The sequence below is a fragment of the Colias croceus genome, chromosome 19 (genome assembly GCF_905220415.1).
Source record: "Colias croceus chromosome 19, ilColCroc2.1".
Lineage (NCBI taxonomy): Eukaryota > Metazoa > Arthropoda > Insecta > Lepidoptera > Pieridae > Colias > Colias croceus.
In genome coordinates, this window is record NC_059555.1 from 7,869,910 (window position 1) to 7,897,625 (window position 27,716).

Genomic DNA, 27,716 nt, shown 5'->3' on the forward strand with positions numbered 1-27,716 from the left:
ATTTCATTATTTCACGTCGTAACGGAAAGGCTAGTTTATCATAATAACTTATATTACTAGTTTCTTCAAAAATAAGACAAAAAACTGTTATTATACAAAACTAGCTTACCGCCCGCGGCTTCGCCCGCTTTGTCTAAAACCTAATAAATTATATACTAAAACCTTCCTCTTGAATCACTCTATCTATTTAAAAAAAAAACCGAATCAAAATCCGTTGCGTAGTTTTAAATATTTAAGCATACAAAGGACATAGGGACAGAGAAAGCGACTTTGTTTTATACTATGTAGTGATTAAGAATAGAACAGAAGCAGTCATAAATTAGAATGAAAAATAAAATAACAAACTCGTCAATAATATCTATATTTTAAAATTAGAAATAAAGAAAAAAAGAAATTTACAAAGCCCTCCAAAGAGGTCGCGTTAAAACATAGACAATCTAATACAAGAAATAAAACCGTCTTCACACAAAAATATACAGCCTTCTCGAGGAAAAACAATGAACAAAGCATACATGCTGAACAAATTTCATTTTTACACAAGTATACGTGCATATTTCACTAATTATACTATAGAGCGTCCAATCCGCACTTACATAGAAAATTTCTATTGATATAAAACATTACAAGTACAAATTACTTGTGATTCTCCCGTATATGGGGTGTTCTTTCACAATTCACCTTTGGTCGTTCGTTGTTTTAGCACTTTTGCTGTGGTTTTCTGCCCTTTATAGCATCGTAATGAGGCATTATTTTTGCTACCAACTTTGGACTTAGGACTATTTTGATTTTAAAAATGCTCAAATATTTCATTATTTAGTTCATTCTATAGTAAAATATACCATGATATAGGACATAACATGATACTTTGGTTAACTGATCCTGCCAAAAGTCTGTTTGTTAACATTTTCATTAATTTCATTAATAATTACCAAGAAAACCACATCAACTATTCGTATTGTCTTATTCCCCATTCACATATAACACGATAATAATTCATTTCGAAACCTACATTAACCTAACAGAGCACTGCCTTTCCCGCCTAAATCCTCGCACCCCCACAGTCAATTGCATCTGTAACAAAAAGTTTTCCATTCTTCTTTCTTTACCACCGTACACCATATCACAACAGCACTGAGATCAAACACATTGACACCAAAAAAAAAACCAAAGTGGCGCCAAACACGTGAAAAAAAAAATAAAAAAATGATCTTGTGAAAAAAAAGAAAAAAACTTGTCACTAGTAAGGTGCCAAATAAAAAAAAATTGTCACTAGTACGGCACCAAACACAAAAAAATAAACTTGGCACTAACCATGAAAAAAAATGAAAAAAAACATCACCATTTCGGCGCCAAACACAGAACTGGCCACTAAAAAAAATTAAAAAAAAAAAGTTTACCAGTACGGCGCGGGCGCGTTCCTGCACCGCTGCCCCTTGTGGCCGTCCCCCCCGCCGGGCCCCCAGGGGAAGCCCTGCCCCGCGCGGCCCCTGAGCGGCCGGGGGCCCGCTTTCCCGTAGTGCGGGGGGCGGACGTTAACGCACGCTCCGGGCCTGCACCGGGGTGCGTTCGGCGCTAGTGCGGGGGAGAAGTCCCACTCGTTCGGCATCATGCACGTGCCGCAGCTCCACGTGTAGTCGCCTGGGAGAGTTGGATGCGTTAATGTGAATGTGATTTTTTTTTTACTAGCTACGGTATGGTAAAAAAATACTATGTTTGTCATGCTACAGTAAAATTACCAGTTTATGAGCAAAACTAAAGTTAGTATTACTAGTGGTTGCTCTCTACATCAGGCATATTTTTTGATAAAAGAAACATAAGACTATTAAAAAGCCATCTATCAGTAATATAATTTAACTGAAATTTAAATTTGGAAATTCTAGTAATCATACACAATGAAATCTATAGATAATAATAATAAATAACAACACCGTTGTAATATAATATTTATTTATACATAATAACTACCATTTTTGGCCAATTCTGGAAGATTATATCATTTCATTACGCCAACGAATCTTATACAATCAAATCACTAAGAAAAAAGTGAAGTAACAATTTAATGTTTTATAATATTAAAGCATTTTCACGTACATATTATAATTGCAACCAAATGATTGCTTACAACCATTGAAGGTGGAGACAATAGTTTTCTAATAAGGAAATCATAAGAGTTAGCGCGCAAGAGCAACTTTTGTCTCCGCAACTATTTTGTCTCTCCCATCACCTCTATGGGCTAGTAAGAAAGTGCGCGCACGTAGCGACGCAACTTCCTATAGAGTTGATGGGAGAGACAAAATAGTTGCGGAAACAAAAGTTGCTCTTGCGCGCTAGCTCTAAGATATAAGTAAAATGACATTGATTTAAATGTATTAAATGAAATCATTAAATTAACGTGATTATTCTTGACACACGCGGCTCAAAAGCAATAAAAATTATCAGCACTAATATCAAAATCATAAAATATCCACATTTTATCTTTCAGCGCATTTTTCTGATTTCTGAGAGATGATTAGAGAGAGATCAGACTAGATTCTATAATGTTAATTCATTAAACATATTATATCAAATGGAAGCACATCTATGTGCAGGAAATAAAAATCGAAATAATAAAATAATTTAAATCGATTTTATCACGCTCAAAATAAATCATAAAAGGTCTATAACCTCCTTTCATCTTCTACACTACATACATAATATGTATATTCCCTTAATAAATCTAATTTATTACCAGAAAAACTATTGTATCCACCTTCATAAAAATACATCGTTGCTATAGTCAGTGTATCGATAACTAATAACGTTCAACTTATTTATCTATTAAAATATAACGACTAGAACTTTCTTAAACTATACACGAAGTCAAAGAAGTGACGGATGTATATTAATATTTCATTTTCATTTTAATATCGTTGTTGAAAATAACATATGGCAACAATCTGTTTCTTCATATTAAATAGTTATTTTTTTAAGGGCCGATTTTTCAATGCTTGGATAAAACTTATTCGTCGAATAATGTATAAAACTACCATTTTAAAAACGTATTCTAATTGCCCGTATTTGACATTTTACGTGACATTTTAATATTATCGTGTAATAATTTATTGGACGGATAAGTTTTATCCAAGCATTGAAAAATCGGCCCTAAATAAAAATAGAACCTTTACAACCGAGCACTTAAAACGTTATTCAATTACTTTAATTTTTTTGATCAAACGCTCACACATTTTACACCACCTTTTGCTTTTCTATGTACTTTTTAGAGCCAAAAATATTGCGTTTATGAGTACCTATATTCATAAGACTTTAGGCAAAAAAACTGTCTGCTATACCCATTTTTCCCTCGGGATTTTTTCCCTCAATCCAACATTATTAGTGACTTAATAAACCTTGTTACAGGTAAATTAGCTTGGAGAAATTTTTGCATATGTAGTGGTGTGTATATTACTCAGATCTTAGAGCGCGTTTCCACTATATCGTTCAGGCCTATACAAAAATGTTTCGATATCCTAACATTACTATTTAATTTTATACTTATTCCTAGCAACACTTTTGTTTTCAATAAAAACAACTTTTAATTTGAAAGAAAATGGTTTTGACTTTATAAAAAAAATATATCATTCAATTTCACGTCCTTGAGCAAACGACAAGGCGACTACCGTGAAACAATAAAATATCGTGTCCATTATAATTTGTTTCATAATTAATATTTGACCATAATAATTACGAAACAAAACAAATAAATAAATCGTCACTTGATAGTGGAAAGTGGAAACACGCACAAAACCAGAATAAACCAGTTTACGCTGTCCGCAGGTGCCAGATGCAGTTGTTTGGTACCGTTAGAACATAAAGCACACATTTCATTCAAAAATTATAATTATTATGTACGTAGTTTAATTGATAAAGGAGAATGACCACGGGTGGTATCGGTAAAATTTGAGTTGTGCCACGTATTCGTGATATTGTTAATTCCTATTTGTATTTATAATGATCATATGTATCACTATTAAGTCTTAATTATACCGAATAAATAGAAATAATATTAAAAGTTTGTGTTTTGAAACATGTATGACCACGTATGGAATCGGTAAAATACTAATTGTGTCACGTGTTCGTGATATTGTTAATTCCTATTTGTATTTATAATGATCATATTTATCACTATTAAGTCGTAATTATACCAAATAAATAGAAATAAAAGTAAAAGTTTTTGTTTTGACACATATATCTATCTCTCTTGCAAGCGTCCTGCGTCTTATGTCATAGTTTCTATTTGAAATGAATCTTGAATGAATGTGTTCGACGCAATGTTCGACGTAATTTTTTTTGAAATAGGTAATGTTTATTACGATTTACTTTTCACATTTGTCTTGTAAATTAAAATATTACCTATGTAATAAATGTAAAACTTAACGTTCATCGTTAGTTTAAACTCGATAAAGTATTTTTTTGAAGTGTTGAATAAAACTATTGTTTTATTTTTATTGTCGCGAACTGCGGCTTATTTATATAAAAACTTTAATCGTTTCTAAAAGTACTAACATCAAGCTTTAAATTGAGCATTTCATCTTGAAACAATAAGTTTGATTGCGATAGCAAGTGCCATAGTCACTTGGGCAATCTTTTGTATTTGTTGTAACTTTATATTGTTAATTCAAAATGGCTCCAGTGTTAAAACATGGTCGAGGCAAGCCTTTGACTTCTCAAACTAAAGAATTAAACTTTAAATGTCGTTTCTTTTTCAGGTTAGTAAATTTTTCATTTTAGTAACATTGTCATTTTGTAAGAGGAGAAACACATATAGTTTAATTTAAAATCCCACATAATATACTTATATATAATTTATATATATATAAAATAATAACTAAAAATAAAATGTTGTTTTATTTTATTTGCTGACCATACACTACTACAAACGCAAAAATTTCTCCAAGCTAATTTACCTATAGGTTAACTTCTGTAAAAACAATTTCATTAAACCCAGTTTTAAGCGCTCGGGTTTTAATTGCCTAAAACATAACTGATAGATGTAAGTAGAGTTACGAGAAAAAACATGTGTATAAGAGCCGGTCCACCTTTTCCTTTAAATTTTACAACCCTACATCTCTTAACTGTAGTTTATTCAACACTCTATAAGACACCATTCATATATTATAAACCCATAGAGAACTAAACAACCCCTTAGCTAGATAGAGAATTGCCAATCAGACAAATCTTTTACTGCGAATAAATTCTCCTTCAATACCATATCATTTCTCGCAATACCCACACAAAATATAACAAAAAACAAATTATTTAAAGTAGCAAGATTTAACATCAAAATGTTTTTCTAACCCCAGTTATTTTAGTCTATCATAAACAGATGGACCGACTGTTATAGCAATAAGATTGGAAAGGCTGTAGTGGTATCTTACTAACTTAAATTAATAATACTAAACCTCTAAGACTTATCTTGGATGTCAAAGTAATTAGGTACGTTCCACAAAAGAGTCTCAATCCTATATTTTCACATATTGTTATTCAGAAAGGCTTCGCATTATTATAATCGTTAGTAGAACAAATGTATTTTATTCAAAATGGACGACTGCGAGTAATCTATTTTTTATAATAAATTGTTCTTGAATTAAACAAAATATTCGCATCAAATTTAATCAGAAATTCAACAACTTGGAAGAAGAAGAAGACATAATGTTTTAGCATATGATAAGCCTTTCTGAATTCCTTCTCAACTTTAATAATCTCAAATATAAGTCGCATATTGGACATATGACAACAGACACATTAACTTCAAAAACATATTATGTAACAAGTAATCATCTTATATATTTTCAAGAAACATTATAATACTGAATAAACATATTTTAAATTAAATTAACTATAAGTCTTAAGAAGCTTACGCCTAAACATTTCAAACGGTGAGTCGTGATTCCCTTACATAGATATTTAGGCACAATTCACAAGGAAACTAGTTCTAGCAATCTAACCTACCACTCGCATTCAGTGAAAATTCGCCTTTAACCTACAACAATAAGATTCAAAATCCATTCACATGTCATATTGCTTCCGAATTTCACCGAACCTAATGTTAGTTCACGAATTTAATTAAATATAACCGTAGGTAATATTATAATATAATGGATAAATATACAGGGACTAACCTATGAAGGAGAAAGCAGTGACGAATGCCATAATTCAATAATATATTACAACGCCATCTACCTATTTATAACTATTACTAACTCTTATAGAAATAATAATAATAAAATTTAAACCTCATTTGGATGTAAAGTAAGGCCAACAAGAAGCGATACAAAAGGTCATTCACCTAAAAAACAACTGTGGCGTTGACAATCTAATATCTATCTCTTTCCATCTCGTGCCTTTGTCGTAATGTCTCGTTCTCCCGGCAAAAGATAACAACGTCAAGACGGATTCGCCAACATTCGGGCGGCAATTTTATTATTCTTATTATATTTTATGATTCAGAAAATTATTATTAGACGCGTAATCGCGTTATTTAATTTAACATTATACAATAATTCAAATTATGATAAAATTTATAAAAATAGACAATCCTTTTTGGTATTATTACAATTTTCCGGATATTTTTTAAAACTATATAAATCCAACTTTCAAAAAGTTACGCACCCCTGCAATTCCCAATGACCTTGCATGTGTTTTGTTTACATTTGGTATCGCTTCTCGTTGGCCGTACTTTAAGCTATCTTAAATAAAACATATGTCAGAAAATTACTCCAAGAAAATAGTCAGCTATAGAATATGCATATGCACATAAAATAATACTGACCCTATATTACTTTTAAACAATAAATAATAAGCAGCAATAAAAGCATTAAATGAAATATAAAATGGCACCCATCACAATAAAAGGGACAACAGTAATATATTCCAAACACCTACAGAACATTTACAATCACCGTTAAATATTGTCAATGTAACGAACTGAATTACAGTGCATGTTATATTATCTGTACCAAATGTATATGCAACCTTTGATTATTCGGCATGATATCTTAAATATCTATGCCTTTTAACTATTCGCGAAGTTTCGTATCAAACGTGAGGAATTCATACAAGTATTATAGGGTCACAAAGATCCGAATCGAGTTCGTTTTACCCTCTCTGTGCCAGCTTTTTCTCGCCCGAAGTGGAATATTTATTATGGACAGATAAAAACCAAGTAAATATTCAAAATCAAGATATTTCTTATCATCTTATTATTTCTCATGGTAACAATATTTCCAACAACACACACTGTACTGTACTTCAAATTCGCAAGTAAACAACTAATACAATGTCTATTCGAAACTTCATAACAAAATAAAATGTCTATTAACTCTGACTAAATATATATTTGTCTGTTACAAAATAGAACTATTAAAAATATAAAATTTACATCCTCAATACATAGAATAAATATTACTCTGAAACTATTTTATAAGTGGTAGATAACAAGACGCAAAATACGATTAATTTGGATTTTATTTAAAATATTAATTATAAATTATCTAAGCTATAATGAATACTTAAAAATATAATTAGAAAATAATGACTTCGAATATTTATAAGGAAGACAATGAAGTGTGAGAAAAATGTTGAAAAATATTCTATAATGCTGGTTGCAGAGCTTGACCGACCATCAGTGCGTACGTCAGTCGCGCTTGTCATATGTATGGAAATTCATAAAACCGTTCATAGCTAGACCGACCATACGCACGCGTATTGTCATGCGCATTAGTGTCATAGTCATACAATTCTTGATGCGTATCGTCAGACTCAGGATCGACGGTACGCACTGACGGTCGGTCAAGCTCTGCAACCAGCCTAAGCCTTAGTGAATATATCCATAATAAAGAATGAAGAAAATATATTTACTATATGTTGTGAAAACTGGAGAATACCTAACTTGAAGTGAACGCATTCCTAAAAGTTGCCTATAACAATAACCTATAAAATGTCAAAAAATATGCAATGAAATGAACCATGGGTTGAAATTCTATGAAATTAAACATTTATCTTACGTGGAAATGTTCAAACATAGAATATGTATTGAACCGTAGAATATTGCAAAAAATTATTTCATAATACTAAAATATGTAAGTTAATTAGATTATACACAATAATTATAGGTAAACTATATAAATATGCAAAACACTAGACGAATCTAACCTAACCGCTAACGACATCTGTCAAATACAATAGTAACTATTGAGCATATTTCATAAGCCGATAGGTGGCAACACCGTCGCTCTTAGACAAAATTTAAATAACTAGGATTAAAATATTTAAATTTAGTTATTATTATAATTCAAATCACTACATAGTATAAAACAAAGTCGCTTTCTCTGTCCCTATGTCCCTATATCCCTATGTCCCTTTGTATGCTTAAATCTTTAAAACTAGGCAACGGATTTTGATGCGGTTTTTTTTAATAGATAGAGTGATTCAAGAGGAAGTTTTTAGTATATAATTTATTAGGTTTTAGACAAAGCGGGCGAAGCCGCGGGCGGTAAGCTAGTAAATAATATGAGGAAGAAAAGATAGACGCATAAAAAATGGTATACATGTCCTCTTGAAGAAGCCATATTCAATTTAATTCATACTTGTTAAATGCATTTGCCCTTATCTAGTTATCTCATTAGGCTCAATGAAATAACCGTAAACCTTCCTTCTACAGACGTACCGAATTAAAACCCAATGATGTCAAGATATGAAACACAGGTTTAAAGCGCCATTTTTTGTGATGGTCAATTTTAAGGTGACCAAATAAAACTGTCATGTCTATAGTAATATTATAAAGAGGAAAGGTTTGTAATTATGTATGTATGTAAGTATGTATGTATGGTTTTCACGCATAAACTACTGGACCGATTTCAAAAATTCTTTCACCATTAGAAAGCTGCATCTTCACTGAGCAACATAGGCTAGGTTTTATCGAGGAAATCCCATGGGAACGGGAACTATGCGGGTTTTTCTTTGAAAACGCGTGCGAAGCCGCAGGCGATAAGCTAGTATAAAATAAATAGAGCAACGGTGTTGTACAATACAAATTGACATTTAGTTAATCTAGAACTGAGAGGTATAATGCCATACATCATGAACTCGGCTAAATAATTTATACACCAAAATTATCTAACAGTAATCCATCTATTGCCATTAAAAATTCATAAGACTTGTAACTAGTCTTAATATCTTTGAATGGTGAAAAAGAGATATTATTGTGTAGTTCTATTTATGATTCGCTCATACAAACTTTTTGTAAGGCAGAGAGAAGCACCGAGCGTCATGATGACACCAAAAATTGTACATTTCAGGATTTTTTCTTTCTCCGGGGCAAGCAAGAATAACATATATGGAACTAAACGTTCAGCTAAGAAGTAAAATCATGGACCAATATATTGGTTCATGGTAAAATTTCCTTCTATAGACTTAGAGTTAGAGTCAGCGCGCAAGAGCAACTTTTGTCGCCGCAACAATTTTGTCTCTCGCATTAACTCTATGGGCTAGTAAGAAAGTGCGCGCACGTAGCGACGCAACTCCCCATAGAGTTGATGGGAGAGACAAAATAGTTGCGGACACAAAAGTTGCTCTTGCGCGCTAGCTCTTATTGCTTCTTAGCTTCTTCTTTTGTAAACAGTCTAGAATCTAGATCACACGACCCATTTAATTACTTTCCACGATATTTTCACAACAGCTATGGCCACTTTGTCATTAAAAAGCAAGTTGGAATCATTATAACTGTTCACCTTTTAATATCTCTCTTCTACCATTACTCCATTTAGGATAACGTCCAATTATTTAAGAACATCTTACAATTTAAAAAGTTCTAGAAGAAAGTCAACAATTAATTTTGTGCGGGTACAAGGTCCCAACGTTTACTCGAATACAGTGCTGAGAAATTTTCTACGACAGTTATAATATCGTGAAATTATTACTTAGTATAGTTGTCTAATATCCCTCGTAAACTAATTAAATTTTTACACGCTTAGAATTAAAACGTTCCGAAGTACAAAAATGTATTTAACGACATCTAGCGGTAATAGTTACTTGCCCATCCGTTCAACATTCCAAACATTAATCAGTCTAAAACTAGCTTCCGTAACAACTATTTCACGTTCCAAATATAGAGTAGTACCGCAAAGAAAATTAGTCTTTATGTCATGAAACAATACAATTGACTTGTGTCTATTCAATTTTGTGATGAGTATTCTAAGACCGCAAATATACGTACGAGCAAATGATGACTATATCGCAGTGTTGTGGGACAAATCAGAGGTAACACGTTCAAACACCGATCGCATACACGACATTAACATTCGGGGGATCGTCACGGACAAAACATGGGGGCACAGCGGAATAAAGCTTATACTTACACTCGTTGACACAAACCGTCGCGAACACAGAACAGACCTTTGGACCCAGAGCCTCGAAGGACCACCCAACCGCCCACAACACCGGCACTAAACACTAGCGAAAACAAAAGTCCCCGCCTATATCCTCGTATCGGACAGGCGGAATTTCTTGCAGTACAGCCCTTTTCAAAATGGACGATGGTGGTAAGACGGCTGGTTGTAATAGTCGCGGCGGTACATTCTGTTGTTCATTGTGTTGTACATCCCGTAGTTGGCCGTGTAGTCGTGCCGGCTGTGCAGCATGTCGAGCTGGTCGAGGCTGTGGTGGCGCTGGGGGATCGCGGGCGGTGCTATCCATGCAGCGTGCACATAACATTCGGGGTATAATACATATCATATTTTTTAAATAGCCTTTTGTTTAAATTGGAACCAAATCAAGCGAGCTGATGTACGAATTTAGGATACAATATGGGTCTTCAAGCGTAGACTGTAAAGTGAACAGGTCTAGGGAAGCGCGTTCCATCTTAGACCACATCTCAGCTTAACATCAGGCGAGATTGTGGTCAAGCGCTTCCCTATTCACAATAAAAAAAAAAACAAAAAAATACACAAATCGGTATTTTAAGCGATGATTTACTTATGTTACTTGTTAAGTTATATATAACAAAGCTCGTGCAAAAGCACATTGTATTACGGTTATTTTGAAAAACTAGCCTACATAGCAATTGCGTGTAGAAACACACATATAATAAGAATACAGAAGAAACTTAAATTATAATTAGTTCATTAATATTCAAATTTCTTAGATTTGTTGCCGTGAATATCAAAACATTACAAAAATAATTTCGGAGCAGATTTTACACTGCTATTTGTTGTCTTTAAAAAATTTAGAATTTTAATTTAAGGAAAAATAATGCACTTAATCACACCGTAACGTAAACGTAAAATAAATATACAATCAAATACACAGATAAGAAAACATTTAACACATAATATGATAAAAATAAACATAAAAGGCACCACCCAATAAACTACACAAATAAACATATATTCAAGCACTTATTAGACACATTTTGATGTTTTCTCACCTCGGCTCTGATGAAAACCAGCTGACCAACCCGCGTAATATGCAGCCTTTTGTTTTCCATGTTCCTCTGCCACCTGTAGAGGAAAATGTACTTTATTTCACAAGCTTTAAAGTCTATTTTTGTAAACGATCTGGATCTAATATGTGAGTTTATATTGGCAAATAATAATAAGAATATTGTATATTTTATAGTAAATTTCATAAATTCAAAACTATTGATAGGTTAGTTTTTGTTTAGTAGGTTAGTCTCATTGATGTTGTTATAAATAGACATCTATAATAATGTCAAAACAAAACTGTTTTAATTTGAATACAATGAAAATTTTATTAAAATTTAAACCTAATGTTATTAACATTAAGGTTAACTTTTCAAAAGAACTTGCTTTGGAATGCACATCTTTCCTTCATAACTCTAGTTACTAGATATTAATCAAGTCACACATTTGTTATTTAAAAGGAGAATTGAACCATTATTTAGCCAAACAAACAAACACCAATTATATAAAATATCTAAAAAGCTTCAACCACACCTACAATCACTCTTACAAAAATTCTAATTAAAATACTAAAAAAATCCATTCAGCAGACAAGAAACTTTCGAAACAAAGAAACACACTTTTTTTCTATAGTTTATACATAGCTAGCAACATTTTTTCCAAGGTAGCTTTTACTACAAAAATCCCTAATTTTTTGGCACGTCTATTTTCTATGTGTCTGTTTTATCAGCCTTTTTAATCATATTATTTACTAAATGTAATGTAATAAAGTTGATGACACTATCTAATAAAAATCTAATGCTCTTGAATAATATGTTTAAGTTGAAAAATGTCTTAAAAACTTTTATACATACATGAGACACTTCTCTACAAAAACTAATAATATGTAGTGTAAGGTCGGTCCTAATAAATTATTTATGAGTTCTAGATGTAGAAAAAAATATCTCCTTTTTTTTATATCAACTCATATAAAGAAAACATTTTTAGAAGATCATCGTGTCTCTATGTAATATTTAGGTATACCTATGTTTATTATTTCAAAATACTCATCAAATAACTAGCAGTGCTTAAATATCTAACAAAATCCACTCTCAAGCTAAAACCCATTTGGTAAATGGTAATTTGGCACCTATACACTAAAATCTCTAGCACGCTAGCTTATCTAACCAACCAACTAAAAAAGAGCAGCCCAGCCTATAAAATCGAGCTGTGCACGAATCACGAAAATACGTTACGTCAGAATGGTCAAGATTAAAAGTGACACTCATATTTTCAAATATTTTGAACACCTTTGCTTTTATTCTTTGTAATTGTATAACGAAATCGTGGTAAATGAAATGACAAGACATATCTAAATATGTAATTCTTTAACCTGGTTCATTTTAAGACTATGGCAGAATAAAAGGTACATTAATATGGGAAAAAAATATTTCATAAATAATTCTTGTCATATTATAACAGTTTTCCTTAAAAATATAATTACAATGTTAATGAATTAAAACACATTTTAAATTATTGTGGTACTGGTTTAGAGAGAGGGAGAGGGGGAGAGAGAAAGAGAGAGACATATACAAATATCAAAAACAATAATTTAAAACAGAACATTTTCGTTCAATGCAGCAAATGTGGTCAAAATATTATCAATCGACCTTGAAAAATTAAAATCAAACAATCTTGCGCATTCAAGCCGGGTTGTTAATGAAGAGACGTGACGCGTTCACAAAAAAGCACACGCACGCGTCAGTTTACGTACACATGTACATTACATACGCACACATGCGCATGAAAACATACACGCACGTGTGTCGCTTTACTGTGTGTGCATATAAGTGTGCACGTGTGTGTACTATGCAGTTCAACTGAGAGTGTGATCGATTCGACGCCATTTTAGACGTCATATTTGGTATTAATTCATGGGTATTGAAAAGTTAAGAAAGTTTGTGCTTAAAACAGATTAAAGAAAAATGAAATAAACCGCAATCGCAAACAGGACTTCAATATACATAAATCGTATTATCCCTTTTTCGCTTCTATTCTTAGTTGGACCGCACAGCACTCAACAAACACGTACACGTATACGCACTACACACCACGCGTCCCCCCCAACAACCCGAGACAGTAACGCACATTCGCGTGTCGCACAGTGCGTACACTAGCGCAGTCCCGCACCGTGGTGTCGCTGTGCAGGCGCGGGCGGCTCGCGCGCAGGCTCGCGCGGCAGTTATACGCGCGCTCCCCCCGCCGGGCCTCGCTCTCGGCCAGTTGCGTGCAATGTGTTTGTTATTAGATACTTGGTAATATGGCAAATTTGTCGATGTTTTCATCCCTTACAATCGAAGTAATTATTGGGTGTCTATCTTATAAGTTTTTACACCCTTAACTCGAATTACTTAAAAGCGGCTACTCACGACCCTAAAATCACTGGCGATATCGAGACAGTGAAATCGGGGCTGAATCGGCGATAAAATTGTCTCTACTCTACACACGTCCTTGCCTGTCAGTACGTAACCGACCGTGCTACAGACTGCTCGTTTTTCCGAAATGCCGCCGACGCTCTCAAAACAGCAGAAAATAGGAATTGTCTTGGCACTTACTACGGTGCCACCTAATCAGAGACGAAAAAGGAGGATCTGGGTTAAAAACTGGTTAATGAAACGCCATGAATTAAGCCACATGAACGTCATGAGACATTTAGAAGCAGATGATTTCAGAAACTTTTTAAGAATGGATATTGAGTGTTTTGAAGAGCTCCTCAATATGGTGACACCATTTATACAGAAACAGGATACCGTAATGCGAGAATCCATAAGTCCGAGAGAACGACTTACAGTTACTTTACGTTTCCTAGCAACTGGACAAAGCTATGAAGATTTGAAATTCAGTGCCATAATATCGCCGCAACTTATGTCCACAATGATTCCAGAGACATGTTGTGCTATCTATAATTGTTTGAAACACTTTATTAAGGTAAGTAGACTGAATTCTTATAGAATAATTAAAACATCAATTTAAAAGTTTTATTTTATTTATTTATATTAAGCAAAAACATAGTTACAAGGTATTTAATACTATTTATTTTATTTTTTATTAAAGATCAAAAAGTCCTTCATGTCTGAGCCAGTTCCTCTTTGAACTGTTGTGTCACTTGTACAGTTTGGAAATTCAGTGGTAAGTTTTATGTCGGTCGACGATGAATGTGTCGCGTTGGTTAGATTTACGTATTCAGAAGAAGGTTGTTCAAATGTATATTGTGGGATAGACTGTAGAAATGGTTGTACAGTGGAGTTATACTCTGGAGATGCTTGAGGGAATTGTGACATCATATGATGTTGGGGTGGTTGAGGAGAAGGTTGTACCGTATGCTGTGGAGGTGTTTGAGGGGATTGTGGTATAATAAATTGTGTAGATGATTGAGGGGACGGGTGTATCGCATATTGTGGAGATGGTTGAGGAGACGGTTGTGCCAAATATTGTTGATATGGCTGCGTTGATGAATTTGTCACTGAAGAGCCAGAGGAATAATGATAGTAGCGATGTGGAATGCGAGGATGTAATACTGTGTGTTGTGGAGATAAAGTGATACTAGATTCGTCTGTCAATTTGCCAAGTTTTCCGTAAAATAGGGCATCATTGATAATTTTTTGGGCAATCACTTGTTGATGGGTACTCAGGTTTTTTAATTGAACGCCTATTGACTTTCCTATTATCTCCCAATCATCGTCTTGTCGAGTCATCAGTGTCTGAGCAGCATCCAACAGTTTTTCTTGTTTACTTTGTATGGACATTTTCTGCTTCTTGGGCTGTGAACTTTTTCCAGAGTCCGCGGGCCCCTCTTTATCACATATTTCTGTATTTATAATTTGTGTCGATGATGTCGATGCTGATATATCTGGTGACGTAACGTTCCCTTTACTTTCTGTTTCAGATGCCTGCAACGCAAAGTGAATGGAAAGATAATGCTAAAATGTTTGAAGAAAAGTGGCAATTCGATCACTGTGTTGGTGCAATAGATGGGAAACATATATCCATAGAAAAGCCACCGAGGAGTGGCACGTTATTCTATAACTATAAAGGCTTTTTTAGTACAGTTCTGTTCGCCGTAGTAAATGCAAATTATGAGTTTATGTATATACATACTGGCATTAACGGAAGCGTCTCTGATGGCGGTGTCATAACTCATACATCACTGTATAATAAATTAATGACAGATAAGTTACATCTACCACCATCGTGTACGTTACAGGGCACAAATATTTCAGTGCCCTACACGTTTTTGGGAGACTCAGCATTCGGCATTAATAGACACATTATGAAGCCATACCCATTTAAGAACATAACTCACGAGAAAAGGATTTTCAACTACAGATTATCACGAGCAAGGAGAGTAGTTGAAAACGCGTTTGGAATTTTAGCAGCACGTTTTAGGATATTTCGTCAAAGAATAAGTGTGCACATTGATAATGTCGACAAAATTGTGCTCGCTTGTTGTGCCTTACATAATTATTTAAGAACAAAGTCAAAAAATTATATCACAAAAACATGTGTCGATGCTGAAAATATCAATGATTCTACTTTTCGTTATGGTGACTGGCGGGAAGAAACCACAGGACTTGTATCTCTAGCGCAAATCAGTGAAAAAGAGCGCAATAATGAAGGCAACAACGTGCGAAATAAATTTACAACTTATTTCAATGGAAACGGCAGAGTTTCTTTTCAGGAGGATATGTTGAGAGTAGTTCCTACATAAATTTAGTGTGTATGTGTATCTGACAAATAAAACATCAGTTTATAAATTACATATATTTTTTTCTTACGTCATCCAAAGTATCCGTTCCAGGTCGGCATGGCTCCGTCGTCCCCTCTAGAAATTGGAAGAGGGGGTAATACCATAACGCTGGTACATAGATGTCATTGGACCCCGATCCTGTTTGCTTGGAAGCATTCACCTGAAACACGTGAATTGAGATGTACCAAAAAGCGTGAGCTTAAAGTAGGCAGCTCTATTTAAGAGCGTATAACCCTCTTTTGGCGGGAAAATGAGAAAAAGACAAATATCTCGTGATTGAGAAGGAATTTTAGTAAAGTGCTCTATTCATTGACTGGGTAATTGTATTTACAATTATTTAATACATTTTACAAAGTTTTATATTATTAAATGAAGCAACAAACGAAAAAAAGCAATCACGAGATATTTGTCTTTTTCTCATTTTCCCGCCAAAAGAGGGTTATAGGCTCATAATATTCTACATGATCTTACCTTCTTCAGCTCTCTTCCATACGTAGTACGCATATTCTCAAGTTTTTTCTTGAAGTCAGCCAGCGATGTATCTCTGCCGATCTCTTCATTAAAAATTTGCACTAGCATTTTGAATGCCTCCTGTCTCATGTCGCGGTTGAAATAGTCTTTTTGTTTTTTGTCCCACAAATATGGCAAATCTTTAAATAAATCAATGACTTTTGTCCACGCTTCTCGCTCATTTTCCTTCGCCATATTTTCGAAATAAAAAATAGTAGCCGTAAGCACGTCGTATCGCCAGCGGCGACAATAGTAACCGCAAGCACGTCGCATCGCCGCAGCACTCGAGCGCAGACTGCGCAAAAATCAGTCCTGATTTCGCTACACACGTCCTGACAACGCTCCCTGAGCCGATAATCGTCCCTGAATCGTGAGCTCGCCCGTAGCGATTTAGGGACGAAAAAAATCGGGTACGATTTGCCTACACACCAGGCGATTTATGATACAATCTAGGGTCCTCCCCACCACTGTCCCGATATTGCCAGTGATTTTAGGGTCGTGAGTAGCCGCTTTGAGGGTACCTATCAAATTAGTTGGTTTTTCAGGCTCGCGCGGTAGTTATACTCGCGCTCCCCCCGCCGGGCCTCGCTCTCGGCCAGTTGCGTGCAACGTGTTTTTTTATTAGATACTTGGTTATATGGCAAATTTGTCGATGTTTTCATCCCTTACAATCGAAGTAATTATTGGGTGTCTATCTTATAAATTTTTACACCCTTAACTCGAATTACTTAAGGGTACCTATCAAATTAGTTGGTTTTTCAGGCTCACGCGACAGTTATACGCGCGCTCCCCCCGCCGGGCCTCGCTCTCGGCCAGTTGCGTGTAAGATTTTTTGTTAGTAGATACGTAGTTATATTGACCCACCGCGTATTATGACACATTACACAGATTTTTATCATATAAAATTCTTTATAAAAAGTCGAATAAAATGACTTCGTTTATATTGACATGTCATTTGTAACCCATTTTTAATGAACTGTCCGGTTATAGTGACCGTTTTCCGATCCAATACCATAATAATATCAGTCGTTTTTTCAATTAAAATTAAGTTAGTGGATTTTTTCAACTAACTCTACGCTGAGTTCCACTTCTTTCAACAAAGGTTATAAACACATTATGTTATTATATCTTTGGATTATTTCTTGTAGACCCATTTAATATTGTGCGCTACACCATAAACCATTCCTACGCCGAAACGATTTCATGCTTTTAAAATAATGCTGAAAAACCTTTCACTATTTTTCATGTTGAATAAAACAACCGTAATTTAGGTATTTGTTTTTTACATAATATAGACTATATAGATATTAATTAATGAACATTTAGTACGTAACAATAGGAATTATTAAGCCTACTGGCATTCCTATTTTTCTTACTAGTTATATATTTTTCTTATTATTTATTAACAAATAGTGTTGTATTTCGTAACATATCGACACAATGTGCATTGTGCATCCCTAGACCTTAGCACAACGTTAGCTGAAGATAAACTAGCGTTTATCCGACATCACATTTTTGCCACAGATAACATAGAAATAGTATATTTTTATCATATTAAAATACTACGAAAGAATACAAAATATTCAATTGAGATTACACCTTTATAAGCTTTCAATGCGTAAAAAGTTACGATAATATAATTAACATTAAATCAGATTTACAACTGAAAATCAGTTAGAAAGAGAAAGAAAATTGCAGTACCATGTCTGTCTCCTTCACGCATGAGCAAGTATCAAGATAATTACCAGCCGTAAAGAAAGTTGTTTAAAGTACCTACCGTGATTTTCTCTCTCTTTCTAAACGTCCTACTCTATAGGTACATATTACTATATAAATAAATAAAATAAATGATATTTCTTTATTTTTTTCAAAAATATCTCGTTATCCCATCTCATGACTTTTTTGTATTCTTTCGCATGTCAATACACCGATTACTTAAAATATATTTTAACAAATATATATTAAAAAGATAAGTAATGTACCTTTACACATAACGGCTCAGTGCCGCCCTCTGGTATCACGTTATTTAAAGCTGCTATCGCTTCTTGGGCTTCTTCCCGCTTGTCGAATCTGAAATTATTATTGACCTAGATTGACAAAGTGATACGTGGTTCATACTAATTACCAGATTTTTCTTATTTTACAGCGATATTGCGACTTAGCTACAAACATTTTGTTTTTATCTCCCATAAACTTGTCTTTATTAAGTATATATATATTTTTTACAACAAAACAAAAATAATTCATTCTTTATCATCCACCAATCATTTCCACAACTAATGCAGATATTAGCTACCAAATACACTCGACTCATCTTACAAAAGCCCCGCAGTGATCCATTATTCTTGTCCTGCAGTATATGCTTCTGCACTATCCTGCAGTACTTGCCCAATACTATCTCTGAATATACCCTGATCTTATCCTACAGACTTACCTTACAAAAGCAACCCCCCGCGGCGATCCATTATTCTTATCTCGCAGTATGTGCTTCTGTACTATCCTGCCGTACTTGCCGAATACTATCTCTAAATATACCCTGATCTTATCCTACAGACTTACCTTACAAAAGCAACTCCCCGCGGCGATCCATTATTCTTGTCTATCAGTATGTGCTTTTGCACTATCCTGCCGTACTTGCCGAATACTATCTCTAAATATACCCTGATCTTATCCTACAGACTTACCTTACAAAAGCAACTCCCCGCGGCGATCCATTATTCTTGTCTCTCAGTATGTGCTTTTGCACTATCCTGCCGTACTTGCCGAATATCGTCTCTAGCTGTTCCTCGGTGATAGCGCGAGGCAAGTTCGTTACGTATAAGTTAGTTTCCTTAATGTCGTCGCCGGACGGACGTGCGTATGATACCTGTAGTTATATAGGTAAGTGATTGAGAATAACTAAATAAAAATGTGCAAGCTGGCTTATTATCTATTTCTATGACACTGCATCTGTGAAAGTTCAGAATCTATAAGACGTATTTTTAAAAATTCTTTTATTCTCAGTTCATCATAAGGCAGTTTTACATTTTTCCATCATTTTATATTTTTACCTTCAGTATATTTTGCATTTTAATACAATCATTAATGAACTTGCATTGCTTGCATTAAACTAATTTTACTTTTATTTAAAGACAAAATTGTTGCATTTAATAAAAAAAATATTATTGATAAAGATGATATTGTTTAATTTCATAATCACCTTTAACCGTTTATTTCTAAGTTGATATCCATTGAACGTCTCGATCGCTCGCGCCGCGTCCTCCTCGCGGGCGTAGTTCACGAAACCGAACCCGTAACTATAACCAGTCTGGAATATTATAAATCAGAATAAATACACAAAATATTACTGTTATATCCATGCAGAATGCAGATATTTGACTGAATAGTTGGAAATATATTAAAGAAAACAAAAGTGTAAAATACAACCGATGTTCGAAAAATCGTCAGGAAAAATATTCATCTGGATTATTTACTATTTTATATCGTACTAATGTATATAAAAGTAACAAGAGTAAAGTTTTCCTGGCAAAATTACGTAATTCAATCACACTAAATAACCAAAAACGAACTACGTGAATGAAATGAAATGAAACGTGGTCTAGAAAAGGTGAGAAACACTATTGTGATGCATTCTAACTCAAATATTTATTTTTATTCAATAAGACTACTTCTACAAGCACTTTTGAATCGTCATACCTCCACCATTGATCACCGTTTCGAAAAACCGTATACCTATACTATTATCAAGCCTAAAAAACCCAATTCAAACAGACTGTCTTAAATCTAACCTTAAAATCCTTCATAACCCTACAGCTCTCGATCGGTCCGATGCTCACAAACATAGCGTACAGATCCTTCTCATTGACGGTTTGGGGCAGATAATTGACGATCAGGTTCGTCTTGCTCGAGTCGCCATGACCCATCGAAATGCCCCCGCCGTCCGACATGCTGCCCCAGAACCTGTGTGCCCCTTGATTCGGGTTCGGTCTACCTCTGTATTGTTGTTGGATTTGCTGAAACAAAGAGACTCGTTCAAAAACTACGATACGAATTGTTCTAAAAAGCTTACGGGTAATAGAAAAGTGGAGGGACATTTTATTTTTGAGCTGATAGATTAAACGAATCATAAAGTATACTAAAACAAATTTTAAATTTATAAGATAGTGAAGAAGGAAAATCTTAATAGCATTTTTCAACTTATTTTGGCAGATATACGCATTTTATGGCAATCTGATTTAAATAATAAAACATAAAAAAAACTTGATAACATACGTAAAACGATACCAACTAAACCGCATAAAACATTTTTTCTTAAAATTTCTGCTGCAAAATATATGAAATACTTTCAAAACCGGGCTGAAGAAAAAACTGTAAAATGTTTAAAAGAGTTATGACCGTACAATTTGGCAAAGCTTAAGACCTTAAGACGCTAACGATCTGTATCAGAAAACATTGCAAGCGACATTTTAAAAATGTATTACATTTTTGTGAAAAGAACTTTTTTTATTCTTAGACACAATTTGTGGCCAATCTTTGAAATTCATAATTTATCTGTTAGTTCCGATTTATAAACGTAATGAAAAATTTTAGTTCCATGCCTGATGCCTCTGGTCAGATAATGGACGACTGAAAATATTAAACCTCTGTATGGTTACTTACGTATCTTGAAGAAGTAAATTTTTATTATTTAATAGAAAATTAATAAGTTTAAATAACTATGAATAACTGCGAGAGCAACTAATCTTAACGGAGAAGAGAGATACATAATACATATTGGTAACATGTCGTCTTACTCCGTTGCACTTGTCAAATAAAAAGCTGCAGCCACAAAAATGACCGGTCGAAGAACCGTCAGACCGTCAGTTAATTAGTCATTTCAAAAATCAGAAGATACGTTTTGATGTTCTAGAATCTAAAATAAACAATTCCCTTAGGCCTCTCAAATCGAAGTCCCTTATGATCAAGTCTGACCTTGTAACCCACCTACCCTCATTTCTTATTTTAATACTAAAAAGTAAAAAGTTACTCTAACAAATAAACTAATCAATCAACCGACAAATCAAACCTCGATTAAAACTTCCAACAAAAACATATATATTAACACGTTAGTTCAATGAAATGGGTCGAAAAATTGGGTCGTTTCGACCGTGACCCCTATGGCGCCTGCATTCCTCGGTAATCACTAAAATCTCGCTTACTCTGCCAAGATACGAAAGCACAACCGTATACTATGTGTGAATTTTAATGACACTTTTTAGTTCCATCGATATTCGAAGGTTATGCAAATTTGATGCTTTCGCCTGTTTTAGGTATACAATGAAGAGGTGGTATAAACATGTATATTGTATACGCAGAGATTTTCACGGTTCAGAGTCAGGTAGGCAATCGACTTGCTGGTTCACGTGTAGGCAACATATTTTAACATATACTTAGTTATGTCTGGATACGTTATTATTTTTATAATGCAACTCGAAATCTTCTGACCAAAAAAACTTGGAGAATTCACTCAAATATTCTTCTTTACGACAATAGTATCGTATATATCAGCTATAGAGCTGTTCATCTTGATGAACAAGTGCGTTTAGATTTTACGTGACCTTCCATCATCAGGTTATTACGGCATATACCTACCTATTTACCTACAAAAGCTTCGAGAAATGTCTTTCAAAACTGAAGCAATGTAAAGCAACTTGACAAACTCAATGTCTCGCATTCCGGCCACCTATCTGTTGCATAATGTATTATTGTTCTAGTTTATGTATATCTTGACCTGACTGTAACTGAATATAAAAATATATGGCCCCCTCTCTATCCCTATTATAATGTTATTAAACACTAGATACATACAGCGGTTTTTCTTGTTTGTCTGATAGTAGGCACGATTCCAGTAGGAATCTGTTTATACATACTAAATTGTAGACATTCTTGGTTCAATAGAGTTGTGTTATTATGTGACAAACGTCTATACATATAATAATCAAGATTTCGATCCGTTATCGTGTTCGTTTCCGAAACATATTTCCATCGTCTGTTTCACCATCGTTTACGTTATTTCAAGACAAAAAGTATTTTATCTTGCAGCTTTTCTTATTTCAACGTTTCAAAATCCCTTCCGCTGTTCCACCGTGACATGCTTACAGACATACAGACAGTTTCTCATTTATAATATGAGTGATACTTTAGGATGTATGCCCCGAATATAAATGCAATTAGCAAACTAATATGAAATTTCGGACTTTAGCAAACTAATATGAAAACCAAAAAATTCGAAAATTCGCCATTAATTTAACCACAGGCTGGACTACTTTGTAATTAGTTCCCACTTAACACACGAAATATAATATATGTACAAGCAAACAAACTGCACATTCTAATACCTATACTTCCAAAGAAATGTTCGTATATTACGTTTGCAATCAAAAAATAATAGATCAATTTTAAAAATTTATTTTCACAGTAGAATGTCTACATCTTTACCGGTGTTTGTAAATTTGGATAATTGTTTTTTGTAATCTCTTATACTGCAATATGTCTTTACTCATTACACTCATTGAAATGATATTTGTTACAAGGATAGATTAGTCGTGAATAGCATTCACGCTATTTTTTATTCACGCAACGGATACCGCAGCTCAATAGCTCTAGCTACTTCTGAATTACCAATCCTATGTTTTTTGGGATCTTAGATATCATAGTGTATGAAACAATAAGGCACCGGTTTGAAAAGGAGTTCTTAACAGAAACATAGTCACTTGAAAAGTCAAATGAAAAATGTACGAGTGATGAAAAATCACCAGCACAGGGCTGCTCCCGTTGAAAAATCTGCCTAAAATAATTATTTAAATAAAGCAAAATTTAAATAAATATATAAAAAATTGTGTGCGTGTACTAGTGTACACACGTAAGAAGTGAAACTTCTTAATGACCTTATTTTTAAAAAATAATGTACTATATGCAACTTTACAGAAAAATACGTCGAATCACGCGTGGAAGGGATAAGAAAAAGATGGCACGTAACGGAAAAATGTCACGCGTAACGAAAAAAATATCGGGGTTGGAAAAAAATCAATTTCATAAAATAAAATTGAAATTGAATTTTTTCCAACCCCGATAAAGAAGTTTCACTTCAAAAATATTAGTTATACTGATTATAATATATTATGTTAAAGGCCTTATAAACATTTAAGGCGAGTACAACAAACATCATTTTCTACAGAATTTCCTTCAAGATAAGTTTTCTAAGCACCCTTATGGAGCCGTGTCCCTATTTACCGATAAATATCAATTCAAAAACACTAAAGAACAAACTTTCTGGTTATAGAAAAACCTAAGTAGGTTTGTACCTGACCCACGAAACCAAATTAGTCGAGCCAAAAACATTTCGCAAAGCACTTAAAAACTTATTGGAGAAAAAGTTTTAAAACAAATTTTCAACAACAAAGCCTACATTTCACCGATCGGGTTGAAACTTGGCATAAATATAGCCAAGATTTAGGTCACGTTCGTAAATGAGATAAATCGCTCGATTATTCATAAATCTAGTTTTTAAAAATTTCACGATGATATTTTAGCCGATAAGATAGGAAAAATCTAGACGAATAACGCAGATTTATGTATTTTCTGTTCTATGGTGAATTATTATTCACTGCTTAAAACTCAACTTGCACTAATATTTTTTAGTTAAAAAATAAACGTGTAGTTACTTATAAACTCAAACTGTCCAAGTCCGCTTTTTTTGTATTCTATGTTGCCTTGTAAGTAAATATCTACACATAAAACTTCTATTCATGTGTGCACTATTAGTTATCGCACTTAGAATAATTAAATATAATCCAATTATACAGACTAGCGAACGATCTTCGCAATAGGAAAACTCTTTTAAATCGTAGTGGTACGACATTGATCTAATTAACCGACTCCATCTAATTGCATACGACGTTTTTCTTTTCAATTCTACATACATGATACAAGTGACACGAAAACATCATGTCGCTTTACATTTTTGCAGTTTACAAAAAGCGCGCGAAACGAAAAAAAAGCAAAATGGCGTCCACTTCACGCCCGGCTTTTTTATTCCATTGTAATATCAAGATGGATGAGAGCGCGCGAAGCGGGACACAAAACACAAACAATATTCGCATTCTAACTTACGGCCCGTTGCCCGCCCCACATAGGTACCCCCATACAAAACTATCCCCTTGAACGTTCTCAAGCTGACAGCCCTGGCACGTTGCCAACGTAAATGCACGTTGCTTCTTTAAGTTTCACAGCGGTTTACTGGGACTTCATTAATTATGTATGTACCTTGTCAATTATATTTTATGAGGGCTTTAATGGATTCCAAAAATACGCCATAATGCCAATACGTCGACATTATCAGAAACATAATAGATTTTTTTCCATATTGAAAAAACTTATTATATACATCCAAATCTATTCATTTTTATAAAAGCTTATTTGACTCGCATATTATTTAATAAAATAATTAACATATGAAAAATGAATGTGGGCTAAAATAAGATGTAAGTAGGGAACCATCCAACCTTAAATCAAATTTCAGATGATAGGATCCAAATAATTAACTTAAAGTAAAACTATAAAGCTAGGTAAAGTAAAACTATATAACTATAACCCATTGAGACCCGAGCGGCCCGATCTGACCACGACACAATAGATTTTCTATTGTGTCTGTGATTCCGGGGGCTGAGTTATTACAGGAGTAATTTCATCCTTTAAAGTTTTACTTATCTATCTTAAATTAAATATATAAGTAAATCTTTAAGGGATGAAATGACTCCCGTATACACTAATAGTCTAGCCAGCTAAGCAGCTAAATAACAAGCTACAAAATAATATTTAAATTTCATAATACCTTCAAAAAAATTTTTTTTATATTATTCTTAAAATACAAGAACAAAACCACAACAATGTAAAGCTAGAGAACAACTCATAGACTTTTTACAGTTTGACGTTCAATAGTACTTACTACTTACAATATAAAATCCAATTAGATCTTAGTTACAGTAATAAAGATATTGAAACATTAAAGCAATTAAACAAATATTATTCATGCGAAACTAATGCACTCAAAGAAAAAACAAAAACTAAAACATTCTCAGCAAAGCCACCTAGATTTATAAGAACTGTTTTAAAATTAATTTTCTTTCAATTAAAATACTAGCAACCCTCTTTTGTTTATGTGGGTTGCCAGGAGAAAAAAAAGCAATCAAATTTAATTTATATACAAATATTAATAAATAATATTGCTAATTAATTTGTTATTTACTAAATGATAATGCAAATACAAAAGTAATCAAAACAATATATTTTTTAATGTTTCAAGAATTAAATTTATTTTATTTTAAAAAGTACAGTAAGTAGATACAGATTAAATCTTTTTTAAACCTTTCTCATAACCTTTTCCGCATTTTATTTTGGACTAGCTTTCCACATGAGGCTTCGCACGCGTTTTCAAAGAAAAACCCGCATAGTTCCCGTTCCCGTGGGATTTCCGGGATAAAATCTAGCCTATATTACTCGTGGATAATCTAGCTTTCGAATGGTGAAAGAATTTTTAAAATCGGTCCAGTAGTTTATGAGCCTATTCATTACAATCAAACAAACAAACAAACCAAGTTTTCCTCTTTATATTATTATACATATATAGAGTAGATAACCTACAGTAAAAAAATACTATATTTAAGACTAAAATTTAGAAGCTTTTGTTAAATGGTAAATGTACCAAACCTATTAATGTCAAAATACAAGGTTTCAAATCCCACCAAATGTTCAAACTTTTATCTTATCTTTAAAATTTCTTTATCTTTTATATTTTAATGTCATAAATCACTACATAGTATAAAACAAAGTCGCTTTCTCTGTCCCTATGTCCCTTTGTATGCTTAAATCTTTAAAACTACGCAACGGATTTTGATGCGTTTTTTTTAATAGATAGAGTGATTCAAGAGGAAGGTTGTAGTATATAATTCATTTCGTTTTAGACAAAGCGGGCGAAGCCGTTAAGCTAGTTTATTATAAAGAATATAAATTACGGAAAACTCAGGCAAATATCATGCTCATGAAAGTAAGCCTATTCAGTGCATTATAGTATAAAGTAAAAAAAATCACTTACATTCTCCAAGGAATTGTAACTCCTATCCCAACTGCTAAAGGGTGTTCCTCCATAAAAATAACCGGGGTATCTGTCACACATTTGAAAAACTTTAAGGCCCTCGCTTACAATAATATAGCCTTCCTTATAAACTCTTATAATTCATTATTAACAGCGTGTAACAATACTTATTGTACTTCTTCACTTATATATTTTCTTATATTACCTGAAAAGAAATAAATAAAACTCACCAGAGATATATCATAGAATAATCAGAAGCAAATATTAAAATAATAAATTTAAAGATTGTTGTGTTTCATTCTCAATATTCTAATAAAAAATAAAACATGTAATGTAAAAACGATCTCAAACATAAAAATATATATTGATTCCGGTAATTGGGAATCCCTACAACGAAGCTCGCTACATTAATACCACATCTCGTTAGAAGATCTAGAGCAAATCAGGAATTCTCAGAATGATAACATGTATTTATTTTTAATCAATATTTATAGAAATAAACAAGAAATGATAATTAAAACGAAATATGTAAGTAGATAGATATTTACTCAATCGGTAAATCAATGTTTTTATAGTTAAAACATAAATAAAGCCTTAGTAATATTTTTGTATAAAAAATAATATTTACCTTTATATTAATAATAACAACAATACTGAAATAATTTCAGAACTTATTATTTAACCCACAAAATAGAAAAATTAACGAATCGAATCACAGATTTGCCAATTGCCATAAACCATAACGTCAAATCGCTCCACGATCTTAATGTGATTTTTTATTGAAAAAGACTGTTGGATACGAGGCGTATAGTTATAGATGTCAGTGATACGA

At 33.4% G+C, this 27,716-nt stretch overlaps 3 protein-coding genes across 6 annotated transcripts; 1 reads left to right on the plus strand and 2 right to left on the minus strand.

Annotated features, from left to right (window-relative positions):
• Window positions 1–345: 345 nt before the first annotated feature.
• LOC123700586 (sex-lethal homolog) lies at window positions 346–27,638 on the minus strand. 4 transcript variants are annotated; one of them, XM_045647847.1, is made up of 10 exons: window positions 27,513–27,638; window positions 26,885–27,089; window positions 20,541–20,765; window positions 19,952–20,059; window positions 19,496–19,618; window positions 19,187–19,245; window positions 18,735–18,822; window positions 11,462–11,534; window positions 1,398–1,638; window positions 346–1,071 (listed from the first exon to the last, which is right to left on the minus strand). In XM_045647847.1, coding segments are annotated over exons 2-10 (999 nt in total). In that variant the 5' UTR covers window positions 26,966–27,089; window positions 27,513–27,638; the 3' UTR covers window positions 346–1,070. The 4 variants fall into 4 exon arrangements, with proteins under 4 accessions (XP_045503803.1, XP_045503802.1, XP_045503801.1 ...); XM_045647846.1 differs by lacking the exon at window positions 19,187–19,245 and having other exon boundaries at window positions 19,437–19,618; XM_045647845.1 differs by lacking the exons at window positions 346–1,071; window positions 19,187–19,245 and having other exon boundaries at window positions 1,394–1,638; window positions 19,437–19,618.
• LOC123700583 (putative nuclease HARBI1) lies at window positions 13,853–16,788 on the plus strand. The gene is made up of 2 exons (XM_045647841.1): window positions 13,853–14,423; window positions 15,382–16,788. The coding sequence occupies exons 1-2, from the start codon at window positions 13,998–14,000 to the stop codon at window positions 16,201–16,203; spliced, it is 1,248 nt and encodes a 415-aa protein (XP_045503797.1). The 5' UTR covers window positions 13,853–13,997; the 3' UTR covers window positions 16,204–16,788.
• On the minus strand, window positions 14,464–17,168 carry LOC123700582. Its single transcript, XM_045647840.1, has 3 exons — window positions 16,714–17,168; window positions 16,271–16,402; window positions 14,464–15,385 (listed from the first exon to the last, which is right to left on the minus strand). The coding sequence occupies exons 1-3, from the start codon at window positions 17,023–17,025 to the stop codon at window positions 14,534–14,536; spliced, it is 1,296 nt and encodes a 431-aa protein (XP_045503796.1). The 5' UTR covers window positions 17,026–17,168; the 3' UTR covers window positions 14,464–14,533.
• Window positions 27,639–27,716: the final 78 nt, after the last annotated feature.

Excerpts from the sequence above, each read along its gene's own strand:
- LOC123700583 (XM_045647841.1), top strand. The coding sequence starts at position 13,998 with ATGCCGCCGACGCTCTCAAAACAGCAGAAAATAGGAATTGTCTTGGCA. Across the intron at positions 14,424-15,381 it reads GTTTGAAACACTTTATTAAG|ATGCCTGCAACGCAAAGTGA; the intron begins GTAAGTAGACTG and ends TTTCTGTTTCAG.
- LOC123700586 (XM_045647845.1), bottom strand. The coding sequence starts at position 26,965 with ATGTGTGACAGATACCCCGGTTATTTTTATGGAGGAACACCCTTTAGC. Across the intron at positions 20,766-26,884 it reads GTTACAATTCCTTGGAGAAT|CAAATCCAACAACAATACAG; the intron begins GTAAGTGATTTT and ends TCTTTGTTTCAG. Across the intron at positions 19,619-19,951 it reads TTAGAAATAAACGGTTAAAG|GTATCATACGCACGTCCGTC; the intron begins GTGATTATGAAA and ends ATATAACTACAG.
- LOC123700582 (XM_045647840.1), bottom strand. The coding sequence starts at position 17,025 with ATGCGACGTGCTTGCGGTTACTATTGTCGCCGCTGGCGATACGACGTG. Across the intron at positions 16,403-16,713 it reads ATGGAAGAGAGCTGAAGAAG|GTGAATGCTTCCAAGCAAAC; the intron begins GTAAGATCATGT and ends CACGTGTTTCAG. Across the intron at positions 15,386-16,270 it reads GAACGGATACTTTGGATGAC|GCATCTGAAACAGAAAGTAA; the intron begins GTAAGAAAAAAA and ends TTTGCGTTGCAG.